The following is a 21,875-nucleotide window of genomic DNA, read 5'->3' as shown; positions in this document are numbered from 1 at the left end:
GGAAGTCCCAAACAAAGCATTTTAAAAAGCAACATTTTGAATGTAGGGGAGGGCCACTGATGCAACCGGGAATGTGAGGGGTGTCCAAGTTTGCAAAGGGAAAAGCATGAGAGGTGAGCACGTTTGCCCCAGGCTTTTCCCCTGTGGTCACTTTCCAGGTCTTGGAGGTGACACAGGGTGGCAGGCCACACCAGAGGTGGCAGTCTCACTGAGCTGAGGAAACAAAGGCAGGGCTACTGGAGCAACAGAAAATGGGAGGATAAATCCCAGAGAGGAGGGCTTGTGAAGAAGGGAGCCCCCAAAATCTTCATACAGATTCCTTCCAAGTCATTGACAATCTGCAGACCCAGCAGATCACAGCAGTTGAGGGCAGAGTCACAGCTAGGATGAGGCCAGAGAAATGTCTGGGGTGTAAAAACTCAGAAGTGCTCACTCTCAGGCAGCTTCCTTGCCTGAGGCAGCATCCTTGTCCTGTCCCCAGTGCAGCTGCTGGCTGGGAGGCTGAGGGAATTACAGGACGTTTCCTCAGCCATCTTTGCTGGAGAGAGAATCTGAAGTCTCAGAGAGTGAGATGGGCCTTGATAAACACCTGAGTTTTTTGTCTGGATCCCAGTAGGGCGAACCCTAGGAATAAGGGTCACTCGCCGAAGAATTGATGCCTTTGAACTGTGGTGCTGGAGAAGACTCCTGAGAGTCTCTTGGACTGCAAGGAGATCAAACCAGTCAATCCGAAAGGAAATCAGTCCAGAATATTCATCGGAAGGACTGATGCTAAAATTGAAGATCCAATACTTTGGCCACCTGATGTGAAAAGCTGACTTATTGGAAAAAACTCTGATGGTGTGACAGATTGAAGGCAGGAGGAGAAGGGGATGATAAAAGGATGAGATGGTTGGATGGCATCACCGACTCAGTGGACATGAGTTTGAGTAAACTCCGGGGGTTGGTGACGGACAGGGAGGCCTGGCATGCTGCAGTCCACAGGGTCACAAAATAGTCAGATAGGACTGAGCAACTGAACAGCAACAACCTTACAGAGTACAGGATTCAGGATAAGAGGGGGCCCCAGAATCCTAGGCTATCCTATGTCCACAGAGCAGTGCGTTTAAGCCATCTCTTGAATAAGCTTTTTGTAAAAGCCTTGATATGAATCTTTTGCTTGCCAGTCTACTAAATTAAAAAAAAAAAATGCTTGTTTGCCAGTCTACCATTTTGTGGCTAAATCCTGCTCCTGTTTTCTTATTATTTTCATGACATTGATTTCTTTCCCCTCAAAAACTCCTTCTGTGAATTATTTGTTTTGCTTTCTAGAAACAATTGAAATTTAAAGGAAAAGCCTTTAGTGTTATCCAAATGTAATTTTGGCCATCTTCAGTATAGAAATCATCATATATTACTCTGTCTAATCCTCTCTGTCTCTCTCTCTCACACACACACATACACACTTTCTGAAGTATCTTGCTGCTGCTGCTAAGTCGCTTCAGTCGTGTCTGACTCTGTGCGACCCCATAGACAGCAGCCCACCAGGCCCCGCCGTCCCTGGGATTCTCTAGGCAAGAACACTGGAGTGGGTTGCCATTTCCTTCTCCATTGCATGAAAGTGAAAAGTGAAAGTGAAGTCACTCAGTCGTGTCCGACTCTTAGCGACCCCATGGACTGCAGCCTACCAGGCTCCTCCGTCCATGGGATTTTCCAGGCAAGAGTACTGGAGTGGGGTGCCATTGCCTTCTCCCTTGAAGTATCTTAGGTACCCTGAAAAATGATAAATGTCTCTGAGGCTGCATATAAGGCATGTTTCTTAGCACAGAATTTCCACTTTAAAAGCTTCCTGACTTTAGGACACGTGTGTGTACTTTGTTTCTAAAATTAATGAAGTTTCTTGAAGACATGAATTATTTTTTTCAAGGTCAAGGGCCTCAATTGTTAGTTAATTTCCGAGCCGCCTAGCATCTAGAGCTGCCTGCTCCAGTTTGTAAAAATTCTTTTCAACCTTGGGTGTTTTGCTTACACCCCAATGACATGGTTCATTCTGTTCTTTTGTCAGGAAAACTGGACTCACACCTAAGTATTATAGCGGCAGCAATATTGCAAAATCAAGGTATAGTGAAAGACAATTTCAAATTTAAGACACAAACCATATTTGATATGACTTAGTTCAGATATGTGTATTATTGACATGTGATACTTTCTATTTTCCACATTTTCCTCTAGGAATGTGGCCTCAAGTATTTATGGCAGATATTTCAAGTCCTATTTATAATCAGTTCTTTCATTTAGATTGTCATTTCACATATTCAAGCCACGACAGTTATCTTCACATGGGCTCTTCAAATTCTTTCATTTTTTCATGAAATTAATTCTGAACAAATAACTTTTATTAGCTAGTCCAGATATTAGTTTGCCGGTCCTGTGTTAAACTTGCTTCTGCCACTCATTCAGGACAATCCATTTAAAACAATAATAATAAAATCTCATTACAACCACAATAAACTTTATCATGGTAAAAAATTGGAAAAAATACAGAGGAGGGGCCGAAGTGTGAGCAGCCGTTGCAGAACCATTCTGGAGATGTGGCAGAGCTCATTCTATTTCCTTAGGTTTGTATTTCCTTCTACTTGTTAATACTGCACAGCAATAATGGAGATGTATCAGATTGCCAAGGAAAGTTTAACATAGAACAAAGCGGTTGGAAGACACCCTAGAATGTCATTTGGGCCAATATTCTGTCTTTGCCTAGATCACATGGATCATCCCAGATTTTATTCCCAAGCCTGCCAGAAAAGATTCAACAAGTCCCGTAAAAATCCTAGGACAATGTCTAAATGTTCCTACACAATTCCTAACCCAACCCCAAACCAAACCAAAACAAATAAGCAATAGAAAAAACTCTGGACCAGGGTCAGATTATTTAAGAGATTCCATTTGGAGGTGCCATATTAACAACCTACAGTGCTTTTTAATAAAAAATTATTTCTTAATGGAATAATCTCGATTAGAATTTTCTTTAGGACTTCTGTAAAAGATAACCTAAATAACACAACAATTAAAAGGTGTGATCTAATACAGTTCATTTTACAATAGGCCTTTGGAGATGTAAAAATTCTCTCTGATTAAGATGAAATTCCATTTTGGGGGCTTCCTGGTGGTTCAGTGCTAAAGAATCTGCCTGCCAATGCAGGAGACACAGGTTCACTCCCTGGTCTGGGAAGCTCCCACATGCCACAGAGCAACTAAGCCTGTGAGCCACAACTATTGAACCTGTGCTCCAGAGCCCTCAAGCCCCAACTATTAGCCCATATGCTACAACTATTGAAGCCTCCGCCACCTGCCGTAGAGCCCATGCTCTGTAACAAGAGAAGCCACGGCAATGAGAAGCCCGTACATCTCAAATAGAGTAGCTCCCGCTCCCTGCAACTAGAGAAAAGTCAGCGCAGCAACAAAGATCCAGCACAGCCAAATAAATAAAACTATTCAAAGAAAAAAAGATGAAAGTCTGATTTTTAAGAAACTGTAGAACAGTAGTATAGTAATTCTTCAATTAAAGACCAAGCATGATCCTTGGGTCAGGAAGATCCACTGGAGAAAAAAAGGGCAACCCACTCCAGTATTCTTGCCTGAGAAATCCCACCGAGGGGAGAAGCCTGGCGTGCTACAGTCCATGGGGTGGTAAAGTCGGAAAGGACTTAGCGACTAAAACAACCTTGATACAGTTCAGTTATGCATGACACCACCAGAGGGCACTCTTCACTCACTTTGCATCACCTCAGCTACTACATATTTGAATTTCTGATCATGATTGATAAACTTATCTAGGAAAATTTCTGCCTAGAAAAATGTGTACTTATAAGTAATGGCTTTATAGGCTCTTATGAACAAGAGAGTTCATTGTGGAGTTCATGATGCTGAAGGGATACTGATAATGTTTCAAAGTATTTTATCTATTTCTAAGTTTTCTTGTAATAAAAAACTTCAAAACGGTAAACAACCCTAGAGAATTAAATACTCATGTTGCATTATTACCCCAGAAGTTCTCATCTACCTTTCAAGCTGTAAGAAATAAAAGACTTTTAAAATTTTTGTTTGGTATTTTATTACCTTAATCTTTGGTGGTGGTTTTTTCACTTTAGACATCTTACTAAGTCTGTCTGTGCTCCCAATATCTGAGAAGAAACCATATTTTGTTAAAGTGCTCACATTATCATACCCAGGTCTTCTGGATTTGGGGTTTGAATGTTGGAGTCTAAGAGCAAGGACAAATTAGACTCAAGTTCCAACAGAATTCCCAGGCATAGTTTAGTGAAGAGATATTTCTTTCACTTTAAGCTCCCATTTGTGTGTCGCTAGTTAATTTAATAATAGCTTTCACTTTTATAGTGTTTTATAGTTTATATGGGCTTTGAAATCTGGTTTTCACAAAGCCCTTCTAAGGTAAAGATGGCAGATATAACTATTTCTGTATTACAAAGAAATGTACAATTGTACTTAGGGAGATGACATTAACTACTCAGGTCACACAAACAGACGTGGAGCTAGAAAAGACACTTAAGGATTCTGCTTCTAATTAATTTTTTTCTCCCAAACACCAAAACCAGGTAGAAAGCTTCTTTCTAACTCTGATACATAGGAAGCCACAGGGAGCCAAAGAAAGTAAGGGAGTTGGAAGGATCAAAATCACACACCAACAGTGGTCAAAAGGTACAAACTTCCAGCTACAAATGAGTCCTGGGGATGTAACATATAACATGGTGACTCTAGTAAAACAGTGTTTTACACATTTGAAAGTTGCTAAGGGAGTCAATCATAAAAGTTCTCATCACAAGAAAAATAATTTGTAAGTATGTGTGGTGATGGATGTTAATCAGACATATTTTGATGATCATTTCATAATATATACAAATATCAAACCATTAGGTTGTACATTTGAAATTAATATACTGTTCTAGGTTAATTATGTCTTAATAAAAAGAGACTAAATGTTCCAAGAATAAATATTGTTATACATAGGAAAATAGACCCATCTATGCCCCTGGTATTCACTCTTCAAACCTCACACTAACACTTCAGTGTTTTCCTAAACCAGGAAGTAAGATCAGGAAAACCTTTGCCTGCGAAGTATAGACCAGCCTGCAGCTACAGCCAAATTACCTGGGATGTCTGGACTAGTAAAGCTTTCTGACCTTCCTCCAGACCAAAACTTTTCAAATTTATTACCCTCTTTGAGTTACTTGGCCTTCCCTGGTGGCTCAGAGGTTAAAGCGTCTGCCTGCAATGCAGGAGACCAGGGTTCGATCCCTTGGTTGGGAAGATCCCCTGGAGAAGGAAGTGGCAACCCACTCCAGTACTCTTGCCTGGAGAATCCCATGGAGGGAGGAGCCTGGTAGGCTACAGTACACGGGGTTGCAAAGAGCCGGACACAACTGAGTGACTTCATTTTCTTTCACTTTGAGTTACTTGGGGAGCTTTTAAGAATCCTGATGCTCAGATAAATTACATCAGAATCTCTGACTCCAATGTACAGCCAAGGTTAAGACTCACTGTTCTAGGTGTATTGAGTTACTGGAGCCAGCTTTTAACTGACTCCCTAACTGACTCATTAAAAGTTTGGGAACTATTGATCTAGAGCAAAAGAAAAAAAAAAAAAGCTGCTTTTTTAACTGAAAGCCATCGGACTATGGACAAGGATACTTGGGTTCTAGTTTTTCTTGGGTTCAGTTTTCTCAGCCGCTCACCCTTCTCATCTGCTAATAAGGGGGTTGGACTAGTTAAGGGGACTTCAAAGAATGGTCCCTTTAATAGCAGCATCAATATTATCTGGGAACTTAGAACTGCAGCATTCGGTCTCTACCCCAGCTATATCAATTCAAATTCTGGAATGGGATCTGATGAGTTGTTACCCCCTCCCCTTTGTTAAACTTTATTGTATAGACTAAAATTTTGGTTTCCTAGACCCACTAGTACTAAATTGCCCATTGGGATTAGTGGCTTCTTGCATCAGCTCCTGCAATTTGCCAATCTGTTCACCACAAATGGCATTAAGTTTTTCTTCTGGTCGGGAGATTCCAAACATGCTTTTATAGTTGCATTTTGTCTGCTTTCATTAGCTTGTTGTTATAGGACTCCTGCAAGAATCCCTTGCCCTCCTTATAACCAATGGTCCTATGTTTCCTAAATTTGCCCTTCATGTGTGTGTGCTAAATTGCTTCAGTCATGTCTGACTCTTTGTGACCCCGTGGACTGTAGACCACCAGACTCCTCTGTCCATGGGATTTTCCAGGCAAGAATACTAGAGTGGGTTCCCATCCCCTCCTCCAAGGGAAGTTCCAGACCCAGGGGTCCAACCAGAGTCTCTTGAGTCTCCTGCATTGCAGGCAGTTTTTTTAAACCACTGAGCCACTGGGAAAGCCCCATAATGTGTGTGCGTGTGTGTGTGTTTTAGTCACTTGATCGTGTCCAACTCTGTGACCCCATGGACTGTAGCCTGCCAGGCTTCTCTGCCCCTGGCATTCTCCAGACAAGTATACTGGAATGGGTTTCCATTTCCTTCTCCAGGCGTCCTTCACATACTGGTCATCAGAGGCGTCCTTCACATACTGGTCATCAGGGGCTTTGAGGTCTGGGGGCAAAACCAGGGGCAGCATCAAAAGGCTCCAATAAGAGGCCGGAACTTGCAAGACTTTTAGGGGAGGCAGAACGCCACACCTGTGCCCGAGCTGGTTTTTAATAGGGGCCTCCAGGTGATCCTGGTGAAATTTACCTACCTGCTCTAAAATTCTACAGTTCTGTCCCCTCCAAAGGAAAACCCCAATCCACACCATTCTGGAAAGGTCTGGAAGGGATTTGTCAGCAAGCTGACTGTTTTGAAGACAACTTTCGAGAAAACTTTAAATGATACACCAGAAACACAGACTGCATGGTGATGCGAGTCATTACGGTGATAATACTATTCCAACTTCACACAGATGATACAGCATTTGTGAAGGACAGTCCGAGAATGGGGGGACTCTGGATAGAAAGACAGCAGGTGAGACTTTGCCTAACCCCTCAAGTCATCCTCAAGCAAAAACAAAGAGTCGTGAGTCGCTTGGACCACGAGGCACACTTGGAGCAAGAAGATACCATGGCAGCCCTTAGAAGCCCACACACTGGGAATTAAACTACCAGAACTGGCATATCCCTCCCTCATCTGGTTGCACCTCCTTTTACAGATGAAACTGGGGCCCCCCTAGGAGACATGAGCTGCCCAGGGTCCTAGCATTCTTGAATAATCAAACTGCATTAGGAATACATGTCTCCTTAGTGTTTAAGACCTCCCCTTCCATTCTTACTCTCTGGGGTCTAGAGGAGCTTCTCTCCATCCACACGTATCCAGCACACCTGTTCTTGGCTCTCACGTGGTCCCTGTGGGGAGCTCAACAAAAGATATTTATTTGTTCAAAACAACCACAGCTGAAGACAGTCGTCTCTTCACCTCCTGGAAAGCCTCATTTAACCTAATGCTAGCATTTTCTACTCACAGCAACTTCCCACGAGAGGCACCTACAGCCTCCTTTCCCCGCCTCCAGCTTTCTGGGGCCACGTGTGGAAGTCAAGATGGGCTTCTCTCTCTGCCTCAGCCAAAGAGGTCCAGAGAGACCGCAGCTTAGGAACTGCGCCCTAGGCCTGCAGACATTTCTGCTGTGAGCAGGAGGGGCCTTAGTGCCTGTCCTTCAGGTCCTGCTGGTACCAACTCTCTGACTCTTTACAAGAACTGTGGTTTCTGAGACTCCAGAATCATTAAGGGTTCAACGTGGCAACCAAAGGGAAAAGGGGATGAGAACGAACTTGTACTTTGTGCCAACTATGCCTTTGGAAAGGTTCTAGAATACAGGAGAAGGAAATGGCAACCCACTCCAGTGTTCTTGCCTGGAGAATCCCAGGGACAGGGGAGCCTGGTGGGCTGTCATCTGTGGGGTCGTGCAGAGTCGGACACGATTGAAGTGACTTAGCAGTAGCAGAATACAGGTAAGGACACAGTAGCTTTAAAAGGCATAAGAACTTGGTGAAGATCACATGGTCAAAGCCCATGTTCAGAACTACATCTGTCTGACTTCAAAGTCATGTCCAAGGACAAAGACTCTGCCTCCTTTTTCAGGTTGGTGCTTTGAGCTAAGAGAAGTGGACAGCAGAGATTAGAAACCAGTTTGGGACATCATGTATTTAGGACCCTATATTTTCACATGAGCTGATAGATTATGTTAAAGATAGATATGTCGCTTCAGTCATGTCTGACTCTGTGCGACCCCACAGACGGCAGCCCACAAGGCTCCCCCATCCCTGGGATTCTCCAGGCAAGAACACTGGAGTGGGTTGCCATTTCCTTCTCCAATGCATGAAAGTGAAAAGTGAAAGTGAAGTTGCTCAGTCGTGTCCGACTCTAGCGACCCCATGGACTGCAGCCCACCAGGCTCCTCCGTCCATGGGGTTTTCTAGGCAAAAGTACTGGAGTGGGGTGCTATTGCCTTCTCTGAAATTATATTAAAGGTCAGTATCAAATCTTGGCTTTTCATTTTTCTAAAAAAAAAAAGCCTCTCCCTAAAAAAAAAAATACATATTTTTTGTACAAAAAATATGAAGTATTATAGTCTTTAATTTCAACATGGAAACTTCTTTGATAACCTAAGGTGAGAAGCTGAGAACAGGTGGTAGTGGCGGCTGCAGGCTTCCTGTTGAAGAGGACTGGAAAGAGCAGCAGGTTGAGCAGGGCCACAGGCTGAGATATCTGGGATGGAACACGGCCCTTTTCCTGGCTGGTTTGTTCTGGCAAAATCAGCTTATTTGAACTTCAGTTCTGTTGTGTTAACCACCTTATAGGATTTTTGTGAAAATACTAAATTGTGTGTTTTAAATGTCTTTAACAGTCTCTGGTAAATAATATGCACTTAATAGACAGCTATTACTACTACATTATATTGTAATTATTCTCATAGCAAAATGTATCTGTACTAATAAAGAGAAGAGTTAAAGAGGTTAGATAAGAACAATAGAAATAGTGGGAAGCACACTGAAAAACATTAGGGAGGCCTCCAAGATAACAGAAACCCTTTAAAGAGAAATGAACAGAGCAGCTGACGGTTGTTCTGTTTTCTGTGCAGCATCACCCCCGCGGGAGGCCAGGGCCTAAAACTTGGCCCCTGTCGGAACTTTTTCAAGGGGACCCCTCTGTCCGTCTCTACACAAATGACCTAATTATACGTAACCACCAAGGAACAGGAGCAGCTCTGAAGTTTTCAGCATTCGCAGAGAAATATCAAGAGGTAAATGGCGCTAATCATTTTTCCCTGAAGGCTCCCTTCCTCTACCAGTCGGGTTTTGGTTGTGAGCCTTCGTTTCCTCAGCTGTAAGGTAGTTTAGCTTCATTCAAGCCACACTTGCCTCTGCTGGTCTGTCGTGCAAGAAGTCAGAGTGAAATCCTGAGCCACAGTGCTGCTCTCCTAGGAGCAGGCCCAGAGTCAGTCCTGCGATGTGGGGTCCTGCCTGTACTTAGCGGCTGGACCAGGCAAACGGGGCAGAAAAGCAGAAAGCTTAGCTGTAAGCTGGGAAGATGGGAATCATCTTGTGACAGGATGACAGAGGAGGCTGGGAGAACCTGAAGGTCAGTGGGGATATATTTGCCCTTAGTAAATAGCAAGGAAATATTTTTTTACACTAGGGCCTTTTTTTGTTGTTGTTGTTGTTTTTAACCTATTTTATGTATAGTGATTTGTATCTGCAAATCCCAAACTCCTAATTTATACCGTCCCCATCCCTTTTCGGAGAAGGCAATGGCACCCCACTCCAGTACTCCCGCCTGGAAAATCCCATGGATAGAGAAGCCTGGAAGGCTTCAGTCCATGGGGTTGCTGAGGGTCGGACACGACTGAGCGACTTCACTTTCACTTTTTACTTTCATGCATTGGAGAAGGAAATGAAAACCCACTCCAGTGTTCTTGCCTGGAGAATCCCAGGGACCGGGGGAGCCTGGTGGGCTGCCATCTATGGGGTCACACAGAGGCGGGCACGACTGAAGTGACTTAGCAGTAGCAGAAGCATCCCTTTTTCCATTTGGTAACCGTCAGTTTGTTTTCTATGTCTGTGAGTCTGTTTCTGACTTGTAAATAATTTCATCTGTATATTTTAGACTCTACATAGATGCAATTTCATATATTTGTCTTTCTCATTCTGACTTATTTCAGTTAGTATGATAATCTCTAGGTCCATCCACATTAAGGAAATATTGGTGTAGTGTATTCGTTCATATTTATTCATCATACACACACCCTTTAACAGAAAATTTTGACCTATCGGGAAGCTGTCAAGCTCACGGTGCCATCTTCAGCTCAGAAATCTGTATCCTTAGCCCCAAGCCCTCCTCTGAGTTCCAGATTTGACACCTCTCTGCTGTCCCAGAGGCCCCTCAAACACAGCATGAAGAAAGCAGTCTCTCCACTCAAACGTGGTGCTCACCAGGGAGTAACCAGCAGCAACTCCAGCTAGAGCTCTGTGACACTCTCCCCTCATCACCAACTCTGCTCCCACAAATCTGGAACCAAGTCCTGTCAATTTTAGCTCATGTTGGGTTGTACCCACACCCATTCACAGAAAACCCCTCATGGGCATAATGGGAAACTCTTAAGTTTCACAGCACAGGCTGGGTAAGGGGAAGCTGCCGCAAAGATGGGTCAGGTTGAAAGTCAGGGCTTAGAACCAGACATTAGGCCTGAATGACATGCCTTATTGGGCAAGAGAATTAACTCTTTAGTGATGTAAGATGCCCGGTCCAGCTGGGTCTCGTCTCGGCACTGATCAGGGCAAGTTAATTAGGTGTCAAGGACCTACTGCAAACAGCCAAGAGATGGGCTTTCCAGTCCCTGTTTAACATCGAGCACAGGTGACAGAAGCAAATATGAGTTTCTTTATGAAAAGAAAGACCGCCCACCACAGAGTAGACCCAGGGGCCGTGTTCTGTCCCCTTCATGTGAGTCCTTGTATTGCTGAACCTTATGAAAACCAGAAGTGAAGTTTCAAATACAGTGGATTAAAAATCTGAAATACATGTATCCTCACATTGAAAGTCTGGAGGCTTCTCAGTCGCTGCATCCAGGCAGGACTGTCCACTGCCTCGTGGCCCACCCTTTTCATGACCAAAGGCAGCAAGATAGCCCGCCTTAGGAACTAAGTGGAGCTAACCCAGGAGCACGCCTTGTGCATGTCTGCTCAGATTGCCTAAACCAGAGCAATTCCCATAACCTCCGAAGGTTCTTGAACCTTTGGGCATTAGAGCAAACCAGCTACATATAAGAGAAATGAAATTTTAAAAAGTGTACATATTCCAAGTAAGAAGTTTATTTGATCAAATGACAAAATATGAAGATATTTTAAACTATAAAGCTCTATTCAGACAAAATGTAAATTTATTATAAAGTAAAATAATATCCATGTAAATGGCACCTAAAAGCAGAAAGAATGCAATTCCTATAAATACTATGTCTTTATAAAGCATTCACAAAATTCTCAGGTACTTTAAAACTAGGTTGTAGGTATATTGGTAAACTCTCTAAATAGTGCTTAAAGTGGGTTTCTTAAACTTCCCCTACAGTATGTCATGGGGGTCCTGTAATGATCAGAGTGTCAGTGAGATGTGTCGTGAGTGTGGAACAAACTTAAGTTCCCCGCACAGTCCTATCCCTTCACATGGAGAATTGGAATTAAGTGGATGGGAATTTCTAATCACTCTAGTTGGGCATAATTAGAAAAAGGTTGTGAAACCAGGTTAGGAAAAAGGGAAGGGAGGGGAAACATGGCAGAGTCAACGGTTTCTGCAGAGCAGCTTTACAAATGACCAGGAAAATGGATTTAAAAACAGTAACAGTGAATCCTTGGAGCTGCACCCCAGGGTCTGGACCAACCAGCATGCCCAAGGGCTCGGCTGGGTGCCACGCACACTAGCATTACATCCTCACCAGAGGGCAAGGTCGTCACCTGGGTGCCCCACGGGCAGAGCTAAGTGTACAGTTACATAACTTTCCCTACTAAATATTTTTTCTAGCATCTAAGTGACTCTGCCTTTGAGGCCACGATAGGACCTGGGAAGCAAGAATCGGCAGCTCCAAGTTACAAAATCAGAAAAGCTTCAGGTGTGTGGAAGGAGAACCAGATGCGACGAAGGTGGTGTCTCCCGGTGGGCACAGCACACTGTTGGCAGCAAAGCACAAAGCTACAAAATGACTAAAGTGAAGTGAACCATAGGGAGACACAGAAAAGATCCCAGGAGGCCAAGGAGGTAACTGAAAAATAACTATATAGCACCCATTATTACTAATTTAAATCTATAAACATCATAGGGCTTGTGCTATTATTTTATAAATACAACATTTATGAGAGCTTGCAGAATATTATAAATGCCACACATTCTGGTATAAATGTTGGCTCCAGCTTCATACAAGGAACTTGATGTTACATTTCAACATAGTGGATTTGGGGTAATAGAGTAATTTTTGTAGGCCATTTTCTGGACCTTGGTCACACAGCTAAGTGAAGGCCAGAAAACACAGGAAGCATTTTATTGGTCACTTTGGCAACAGATGTGTTTTTTATCTACATGTTATACAAAGATACACTTGTGTCCATGAATCTATAAAAATCATCCATAGGAGATCTTTTATGTTTTCTTATCTGCTTCATTGCTATCAAGTCTAATGGGAGGACTACTCAATGGCTTTGGCTCCTTCACTGTCATCCTTAGAGGGATGTATTTACAGATAGTTTTATGTTTCCTATTCAAGATAAGTGGCTCTTTGAAGATTCCTAATCTTGAGATTATAATCTTCATTATCGATGACACTGACACACACAAACACATTAAAAAAGTAAATTACTTCATATCACCTAATTTTAGCAGTGTGCTTTTAAACAGTGTGCTTTTCCAGCACTACAGAAAATAACCTCTAAACACATCCAGGTTGATCATTAGAAATGCTCCCCTCTGCTGTCTAAGGTTGATTAAGTGAGACGCGTCTGAAAATGGGTCAGGGTAAGAAAATCTCAAGGTTCTGTGGACTCACATAACATTACAAATATGGCTTTTGTAGAATCTAAAATTGCTTTCTACTTAGACAAGGATGTAATATCTAATTACTCTGTTGAACGATTTTATAAATTAGTCCTATGCATGTATAAACTCAATGGCCCACATAGCGTCACTTCAATAGTTAAAGTGGTGTTAACATCATTACTTCATACACTTGATTCAGGCACTGAGAGAGTTCAACCTGCTATATCTTATGTCTTAAAGTCAAGGTAAAGTCATTCATTCACCTTTGTTTCATTTCCCCAAAATAAAATCTTAATTTAGCAAACAGAAGAGACCACTACAGCAGAAAGTGAAATCAGCCTTTCTATGGTGAGGTTAACAAGCTATACATTTGATGGATGTGTTAGCTGGATACCCAGTCTGTGGAATTTTTCTCAGTGAGTGATCAAGCATGTAAATTTGACTCAATTGAAATTACTAAAATAACTGGCTTTAAAAAATGAGTTTAGGAAAATGAAGTGACCCTGGAGTACTTAAGTTTTAAATCTTCTTTCATAGAAATCACCTCTTGGCAAAAGATGCTTTTGGCTCAGCTCACCTGAAAATAATTTCATATGAACTTTTCTTGTTATTTAACATAATGGGACTAACTCAGAGTTGGAGTACACAAAATAAAGATAGAGGGGCACGATGGAGCACAGCTGTTCAGGGGGACTTCCCCCAAATGGGTGGCCTGTGAAGGGCCACAGTCACACTGACCCGCTAGATGACTTACGCAAATTTCCCAAGTACCACCATGTCTGGAATCACAACTGGTGGAAAAGAGAGATCTAGAATCAAGGTCCTCACAGCACTGTCTGGGTTGGGTGATTACGGCAGAGCTTGTGGTGGACTGTCTGCCTCACAGCTGTGTCTCCGTTTGCAGCCCTGGCATCTGGTATCTCACACACACACAGTAAGGAGCCATCTGTGCCCCTGGAGGAAACATCTGAACGTCAGAGTAGTAGCCAGAGAGTGCAGTGGCTCTGTCAGCCTCATCATTCTGTGACACTTCTTTGGCCGCTTGACTGCTGTAATGTGCTTCCTACAGCAGAGCATGGGGCGAGATGGCTCTACATCACACCCTTAGAAGGGTGACCCTGAGCTCACTCAGAACTGCTCCCACCGTTACCTTTCCAGGTCTAGGGTTCATCCCAACTTCCAAACAGTGTAATATCAGGGTAATGTGAGTAAAGTCTGACGAGCTTTGTCCATTATCAACCTATCCATACAGTGTCCACAAATGTGAGATATTCTAGTAGAATGATGTATCTGGCCTGAGAAAAATATACATGAGTCGCACCACATCTTTCTTTAAAATTTTCCAGCCAGAAAATCCACTGAGCAAAGCCTGAGATTCCCTGCTCTTTTTTTTAAAAACATTCCCTCCACCTCAATCAAATGGACAACCCCATTGCTACAGCAGAGAATAAACTCTCTGATGAAAGTGAACAACAGCTTGGAAAGATAAAGTGAAGGGGTTTGAAATGACAAAGCACTAAGATTTTTTAAAATTTAAATGATATCTAGAAAACACTGTGAAAATGTCTCTCTCAAAAATAGCACACATTTTAGTCAGAAGGCTCAGTGAAACTGAAAGCTGACCAGTAAAAAATGAAGGTAACCTTCCCATTTTTGAATTTCCCTCACTTTCCTGCCCTCCGACTCTACCAAGCTGGGTGTATGAAAGCAGAAAAAAAATCTAAAAGCCATGAAAAAGTGCTGGTATTTTTCAGGATCTCTCCAAGACAGTTTCCCTCTGGGTAACTTGAATCCTGTCTTGGGATCAAGGCCACTGACGAACTTTAAATGTATTTGGAGGTGCAGGTTCAAAGACGTCGTCGTCATCTTCCACCCCTTCTTCTATCGGTTTCATCCTGGGCGAGGCTCGCTGGTGTGGGGATGGTACATCTGTCAAAGACACAGAAAGGAAAACCACTTAATGTACAGCCTGCCCTGATACTGGCATGATGTATCAGTGAAAAACTCCAACTGGAAAATAAAACTCTCTGGGAGACTATAGCTGGCACCAGGAATGCAGTTTCCCTAATACTGCATTTTCTTTTATTTTTATTTAATTTTTAAAATTTTATTTATTTTTAATTGGGGGATAATTGTTCCACAGTGTTGTGTTGGTTTCTGCCATACATCAACAATAAATTGAATTTTTATTTTATATTGGAGTGTAGTTGATTTACAATGCTATATTTCAGGTGTACAGTGAAGTGATTCAGTTATACATACATCTACCCTATTTCAAATTCTTTTCCCATATAGGTTATTACAGAATATTGAGTAAAGTTCCCTGTGCTATACAGTAGTCCTTGTTGATTATTTTATACGTAGCAGTGTGTATATATAGAGGTTTCTTTGGCTCAGCAAGTAAAAATTTGCCTGAAATGCAGGAGAGGCGGGTTTGATCCCTGAGTTGGGAAGATCCCCTGGAATAGGAAGTGGCAGCCCACTCCAGTATTCTCACCTGAAACGTCCCACAAACAGAGGAAGCTGGTGAGCTACAGTCCAAAGGGTTGCAAAGAGCTGGACACGACTGAAGCAACTGAGCTTGAGTGTATATATGTGAATCCCAAACTACTATTTTATCCCTCCTCCCTCCACCTTTCCCCTTTGGTAATCATAAGTTTATTTTCAAAGTCTGTGAGTCTGTTTCTGCTTTGTAAGTAAGTTCATTTATATCTTTTTTTTTTAATTTCACACCTGATATCATATGATATTTGGTTTACTTCACTTAGTATGATAATCTCTAGGTCCCTCCATGTTAATGCATGTGTTTGCTAAATCACGTCAGTCTTGTCTAACTCTTTGCAACCCTATGGGCTATAGCCCACCAGGCTTCTCTGCCAATGGGGATTCTCCAGGTAAGAATACTGGGATGGGTTGCCATGCCCTCTTCCAGGGGATCTTCCAGACCCAGGGATTAAACCCGCGTCTCTTATGTTTCCTGCACTGGCAGGTGGGCTCTTTACCACTAGTGCCACCTGGGAAGCCCGGCAAATGGCATTCATTCATTCTTTTGTATGACTTAGTAATATTCTATTGTATATATGTGCCACATCTTCTTTATCCATTCCTCTGATGGACATTTGAGGAATGGACATTTCATTGCTTCCTCATCTTGGCTATTGTGCGTGTATCTTTTTGAATTATGGTATTCTTTGGATATATGCCCAAAGGTGAAACTGAAGGATCATATGGTAGCTCTGTTTTCAGTTTAAGGAAACTAAATACTGATTTCCATAGTGACTGCACCAATTTACATCCCCACCAACAGTGTATTAGGGTTCCCTGTTCTCCACACCCTTTCCGGCATTTATTAATTTGTAGACTTTTTGATCATGGCCTTCTGCCTGGTGTGAGATAATACTTCACAGTTCTGATTTCATCTGTCTAATAATTAGTGATATTGAGCATATTTTCACGTGGCTTTTGGCCATCTGTATGTCTTCTTTGGAGAAGTGTCTGTTGAAATCTTATTTTTAAAGTTATTCATTTAATATTGAGCTGCATGAGTTGTTTATATGTTTTAGAGATTAATCCCTTGTTGGTCGCACCATTTGCAAACATTTTCTCCCATTCTCTAGGTTGTATTTTCATTTTGTTTATAGCTTCCTTTGCTGTGCAAAAGCTTTTAAGTTTAATTAGGTCTCAGTTGTTTATTTTGTTTTCTGGAGCAGATGGATTCAAAAATATATTGCTGTGATTTGTGTCAAAGAGTGTCCTGCCTATGCTTTCCTCTGGGAGTTTTATAGTATTCATTCTTAAATTTAGGTCTTTAATCCATTTGGAGTTTATTTTATGTATGATGTTAGAGAATGTTCTAATTTCATTCTTTTACTTGTAGCTGTCTAGTTTTCCCAGCACGACTTATTGAAGAAATGGTCTCTTTTCCATTGTATAGTCTTGCCTCCTTTGTCATAGATTAATGGGTTTATTTCTGGGTTTCCTACCCTCTTCTCTTGATGTATATTTCTGTTTTGTGTGTGTGTGTGTGCGCCAGTACAACACTGTTCTAATTACTGTAGCTTTGTAATATAGTGTGAAGTCAGAGAGACTGATTCCTTCAGCTCCATTTTTCTTAAATTTGCTTTGCCTTCTCGGGTTATGTTTCCATAAAATTCTTTTCTCTAATTCTGTGAAAAATGCCATTGGTATTTTGATGGGAATTGCATTGAATCTGTAGACTGCCTTGGGTAGTATAGTCATTTTAACAATATTGATTCTTCTAATCCAAGAACACAGTATATCTTTCTATCTGTTTATGTTATCTTCAATTTCTTTCATTAGTGTCTTAATAGTTTTCAGAGTACAGGTCTTTCATCTTCTTAGGTAGGTTTATTCCTAGGTATTTCATTCTTTTTGATGTGATGGTAAATGAGATTATTTTCTTAATTTCTCATTCTGATCTTTCTTAGTGTATAGAAATGCAACAGATTTCTGTGTATTAATTTTGTATCCTACAACTTAACCAAATTCATTGATGAGCTCTAGTATTGTTTTCTGGTAGCATCTTTAGGATTTTCTATGTATAGTATCATGTTATCAGCAGACAGTCACAGCTTTACTTCTTTTCCAATTTGGGTCCCTTTTACTTCTTCTCTGATTGCTGTGTACACCAAATCATTTGGGGCAAGACCAAATATTAGGGACCTTTTGGCATGGACTGAATGTCTTTGGACATTTTAGACAGCACTACATGGTCCTGTAAACATCAAGGACCTTAGCATGGACCAGATGTCTTATAGACCAATGTTCTGCAAGGCAGCAAAGTCAAGAAGCCGTTGTTAGTCCATGAGAACAGATGTAGAGAGGATGTCACTTCAGGTGCTTGGATGGTATAAGCTTCTCAAACATATGCAGTTCCCAGTGCTTTGCACCAAAGTCTGCTTAGGACTCAGAATGCACGTTCCTACATTAATATCATAGATGGTAATTTTAGTCCCTTGAAGGTGGATTTAACTCCTACTTTCCCTAAGGAATGGTTCTACTCTGAAACTATAGAACCTCCACCATCTGGAACATCATCCAAAAGAATATTTCTTGCCACCAACTGTCCAGTCACTCCCTGGACTTACAGGGGAGAGGGAGAGAGAGAAGGAGGGGCAAGGAGGAGAATCCAGCACGCAGGAAGGAAGAGCTGGATGAAGCAAATATAACCCAGAAAAGCAGCTGCTGCTGCTAAGTCACTTCTGTTGTGTCCGACTCTGTGCAACCCCATAGACAGCAGCCCACCAGGCTCCCCCATCCCTGGGATTCTATAGGCAATCCCAGGAACCTTCCTAGGAAAGGTTGCCATTTCCTTCTCCAATGCATGAAAGTGAAAAGTGAAAGTGAAGTCGCTCAGTCGTGTCCAACGCTTAGCGACCCCATGGGCTGCAGCCTACCAGGCTCCTCCGTCCATGGGATTTTCCAGGCAAAAGTACTGGAGTGGGGTGCCATTGCCTTCTCCACAGAAAAGCAGCAGAGGCCCTTATATCAAAGAAACCAAATAACCCATTCATTCTGTCTGTCCTTCATTCATTCATGCATTCACCAAATGCTAATTGAGCTTCTACTATAATGGACACCATGCTTGATGGAAGAAAAAAACAGTCTAAAAGTAAGAGTAGAAGTTATTATAAATGAGTGCATAGGCTTCTCAAGGTGCCTACTATTATAGCATACACAAACTCCCTCCTGTATAGTTCCCACATTCTGTGTCAGGCTCCACTTTATGAGGGTCTCCCTCAGCCCCACCCAGGCTTGTGCTATATTCTTGCTCTGCCCTCCAGCAGGGCGAGGTCAGTTAGCAATCAATATATCAGCAAATGCTGAACTCAGGCTAAGTGTAAGGTTGATGAAGGAGGAACAATGGGAGAAATCTGACTTTTCAAATACTTGCTCTACAGCAAAGAACAGTAGTGGGATCTTATGAAGACACAAAAAGGCAACAAGAAATTTATCAGGATCAGCTCTTAATCCCTAGCCAGAGGCAGCTGTGTACTCTACGCACAGGGGTGAGGGTGCAGAGCCAGTGGCCAAGACAGAGGCTCAGGAAACCCTTCCAAGGTTCAGATCCCTGCTGTGCAGCTTCCTGGCTGTGTGACCTGTCCTCCATTACTAAACCTCTCTAGGCCTGTTTCCACCTTTGTGGAAAGGAGACATTCACAGGACCTGCCTCATGGGGTTGTTCAGGGGATTAAACAAAATAATCATGGAATGTGCTTGGCACATATAAAATGTTGCTGTCATTTTTTTTCAAGATATATATATATTCCAACTTGGATAAAAAGTGTACATTGCTTATTTTAGATCGAATTTTGAGAACAGGATAAAGATACTTGGGAAAATGACTTCTGGGGACTCTGTTCCTTCCATTGACAGCTTCAGAATCAGTCACCATTGTTAGCACATCAATACCATCAAAGAAAGGATTCGTTTACATATAAATTATTTCACTTAAGTCTCTTTGGCGTATATAACATTTATCACTGTTTTCCAGTTAGAAATTCATATAACACCATTACATAAACATTAAAATTTTTTTTGTTAATTTTATTGAAGTATAGTCGATGTACAATACTATAAGTTGCAAGTATACAATATAGTGATTTACAATTTTAAAGGTTATATTCCACTTATAGTTATTATAAAATATTAGCTAGATTCCTGTGGTATACAATATATCTTTGTAACTTATTTATACATAGCAGTTTGTACCTCTTCATTCCCTACCTCTCTATTGTCCCTCCCCTTCCCTCTCCCCACTAGTAACCACTAGTTTGCTTTCTATAAGTCTGTCTCTTTTTTGTTATATTTACTAGTTCACTGTATTTTTTTTTAGATTCCACACAGAAGTGATATCATACAGAATTTGTCTTTCTCTGTGTGACTTATTTCACTTTAGCATAATACCTTCCAAGTCTACTCATGCTGTTGCAAATAGCAACATTTCATTCTTTTTTTATGGCTGAGTTTTTTTCAGGGGTACAAGGGGAAGCAAAAAGTATATACAAAAAGTTATATACAGTAACTGTCATTTATTTTAACTATATAGTCATTGCCATCTTGGAAGATGCCATGATCCACAGCTACATCTTTCAACATAAAAGATCATAATTATACAGTGCAGAGCTGGACTTTGGCAGAGCTAGTGTGTTTGTCATATATAAATGGAAATTGTTCTCTTTTCAACATTTGCAGTTAGTTAAAATACTGAGTTTGCAGGGAGACAACTACTGATGTAACTGGTAGAAAATCAGCTTCTATTAAAACAGTCTAGGAACACAATTCTGCCTTGAGCACAGCATGGGAGAATCTCTCAGACATATTCTTTTTATCCTTTTTCACACAGGTTACAGCAGACATACCAAACATAACCTGGAATTTGCATGTGAATTATTCAAATGGCAATGTAACCTATCTGTGTGACCTTGGGCAGGTTACTTCACTTCTCTGTGCCCCAATTTCTCTATCTGTAAAATAAAAGTCATAATAATGGCATGTATTTCATATGGTTGTTAAGAGGATTACATGACTCAAACTTATTAAATTCTTATATCTGTGCCTAGGATATCATAATCCCTTTGTAAATATAAGTCAGTAAAATGACTTAATAATATGGCCTTAGGAGAGCAATGGCCTAAATCATTAGAAAACTTGTTAAAATTCATCATCGCTCATAGGAATAGCAAATAAAGGAAATGAGACTTGTGCTCAAGTAGCATTTTGTGTTGCTCAGTGTAAGAGTGCAGCAAAATTGTCTATTATTTTTTTTAAGAAAAACAATAGCCATGACTTCCATCATATTTGTAGCCTCAAGTTATGATTGAATCTCATGAAATATTAACTTAGGCTGAGTATCTGCAATCAGATAAACCCTGAGAACAAGCAAAATGGCATGCCTACGAGCATCATGCCAAATCAATTATGCAGAGCATCCAGACGTACGAAGACCTACGATACACATAACACGAACATGCCCATTGCGTTTTGGCTGGGCAAGTGGGGAGAACTGGTCTGTAGATTTTAAGCCCATCTATCAAACTAGAGAACTAAACGTATAGAACTATCCAACCAAAGGCATGGAACTACAGGTTCTATAGCAATCTGAGATAGTTATCCACGTTGGGGCCAAAATGTTATCTGCCCCTTTAGCTACCTCACCAATCACTGCCTTTTTCTGTTGAGAGAGAATGAAGAGAGGAACCAATATAACTAGAAATGACGTAGAGAAACTCTGGAAGAACTTTTAGCTTCTCTATTGTCAACTGAAAAAAAAAATGCACAATTAAAAGTTGAGAACTATGTTTTATTTGGCAGACAAAACTGAGGACTTAAGCCCAGGACATAGTCTCTCAGATATCTGAGAGACTGGTCCCAGGAGGGAAGGGAGGGGCCTGGATATACAGGATTTTTTGTAACAAAGACCAGGTAGTCAGAATATCAAAAGGTTACTGTTAATTAAAGAAAACCAGACATCTCAAGTAATTTAGCACTTTTCTATGTATGAGAAGATGCAAGAGTTTGCACTGACTGAAATCACTCCTTTGCCGTGCACCTCAGCTGTCTGGGGCCAGTGTCCTGTGCTTTTTCATCCTGAGTCTCCTCAGGGTGTGTGATCAGGGTGGCTCCAGTGGTAACTGCTATGTGTCAGGCATCCTGTTTGAATCTTGAGTTCCCTCGGGGCTCACCATCAGGGTGGCTGTCATGAGATGACTTGACAACGGCAATATCTTGTTTACTGATACGACGGGAAGCATTTTTTTTTTTTCATTGATGCGTGCTCAGTCAA

General features: G+C 41.5%; 2 protein-coding genes across 11 annotated transcripts in view; one reads left to right on the top strand and one right to left on the bottom strand.

Annotated features, from left to right (window-relative positions):
• The first annotated feature begins 6,818 nt into the window (after positions 1–6,818).
• LOC147365916 (uncharacterized) lies at positions 6,819–15,050 on the top strand. Of its 7 annotated transcripts, none has more exons than XR_015133016.1 (4): positions 7,526–7,710; positions 9,132–9,293; positions 12,065–12,298; positions 14,915–15,050. XR_015133016.1 is itself a non-coding variant. In XM_086317549.1 (3 exons), exons 1-3 carry the CDS (start codon positions 6,911–6,913, stop codon positions 12,245–12,247), a joined length of 456 nt encoding a protein of 151 aa, XP_086173675.1. In that variant the 5' UTR covers positions 6,819–6,910. The 7 variants fall into 7 exon arrangements, 1 of the variants encoding a protein (XP_086173675.1); XR_015133014.1 differs by having other exon boundaries at positions 7,526–7,719; XR_015133013.1 differs by having other exon boundaries at positions 7,526–8,001.
• POPDC1 (popeye domain cAMP effector 1) overlaps positions 11,340–21,875 on the bottom strand; it is a 50,766-nt gene continuing 40,230 nt past the window's right edge. For all 4 annotated transcript variants that reach the window (XR_015133012.1, XM_086317535.1, XM_086317536.1 and 1 more), the window contains one exon: positions 11,340–14,998. Coding sequence is in view for 3 of the 4 variants with exons in the window: in XM_086317535.1 (XP_086173661.1) it covers positions 14,874–14,998 (125 nt within the window). In the remaining variant the exon portion in view is untranslated. The remainder of the gene's footprint in view (positions 14,999–21,875) is intronic.

This window comes from Bos grunniens, chromosome 9, assembly GCF_055505025.1.
Source record: "Bos grunniens cultivar Pamir isolate PY7600 chromosome 9, Bosgru_T2T1.0, whole genome shotgun sequence".
NCBI lineage: Eukaryota > Metazoa > Chordata > Mammalia > Artiodactyla > Bovidae > Bos > Bos grunniens.
Note: the sequence above shows the minus strand (reverse complement) of the source record. Positions and strands in the feature narration are given on the sequence as shown.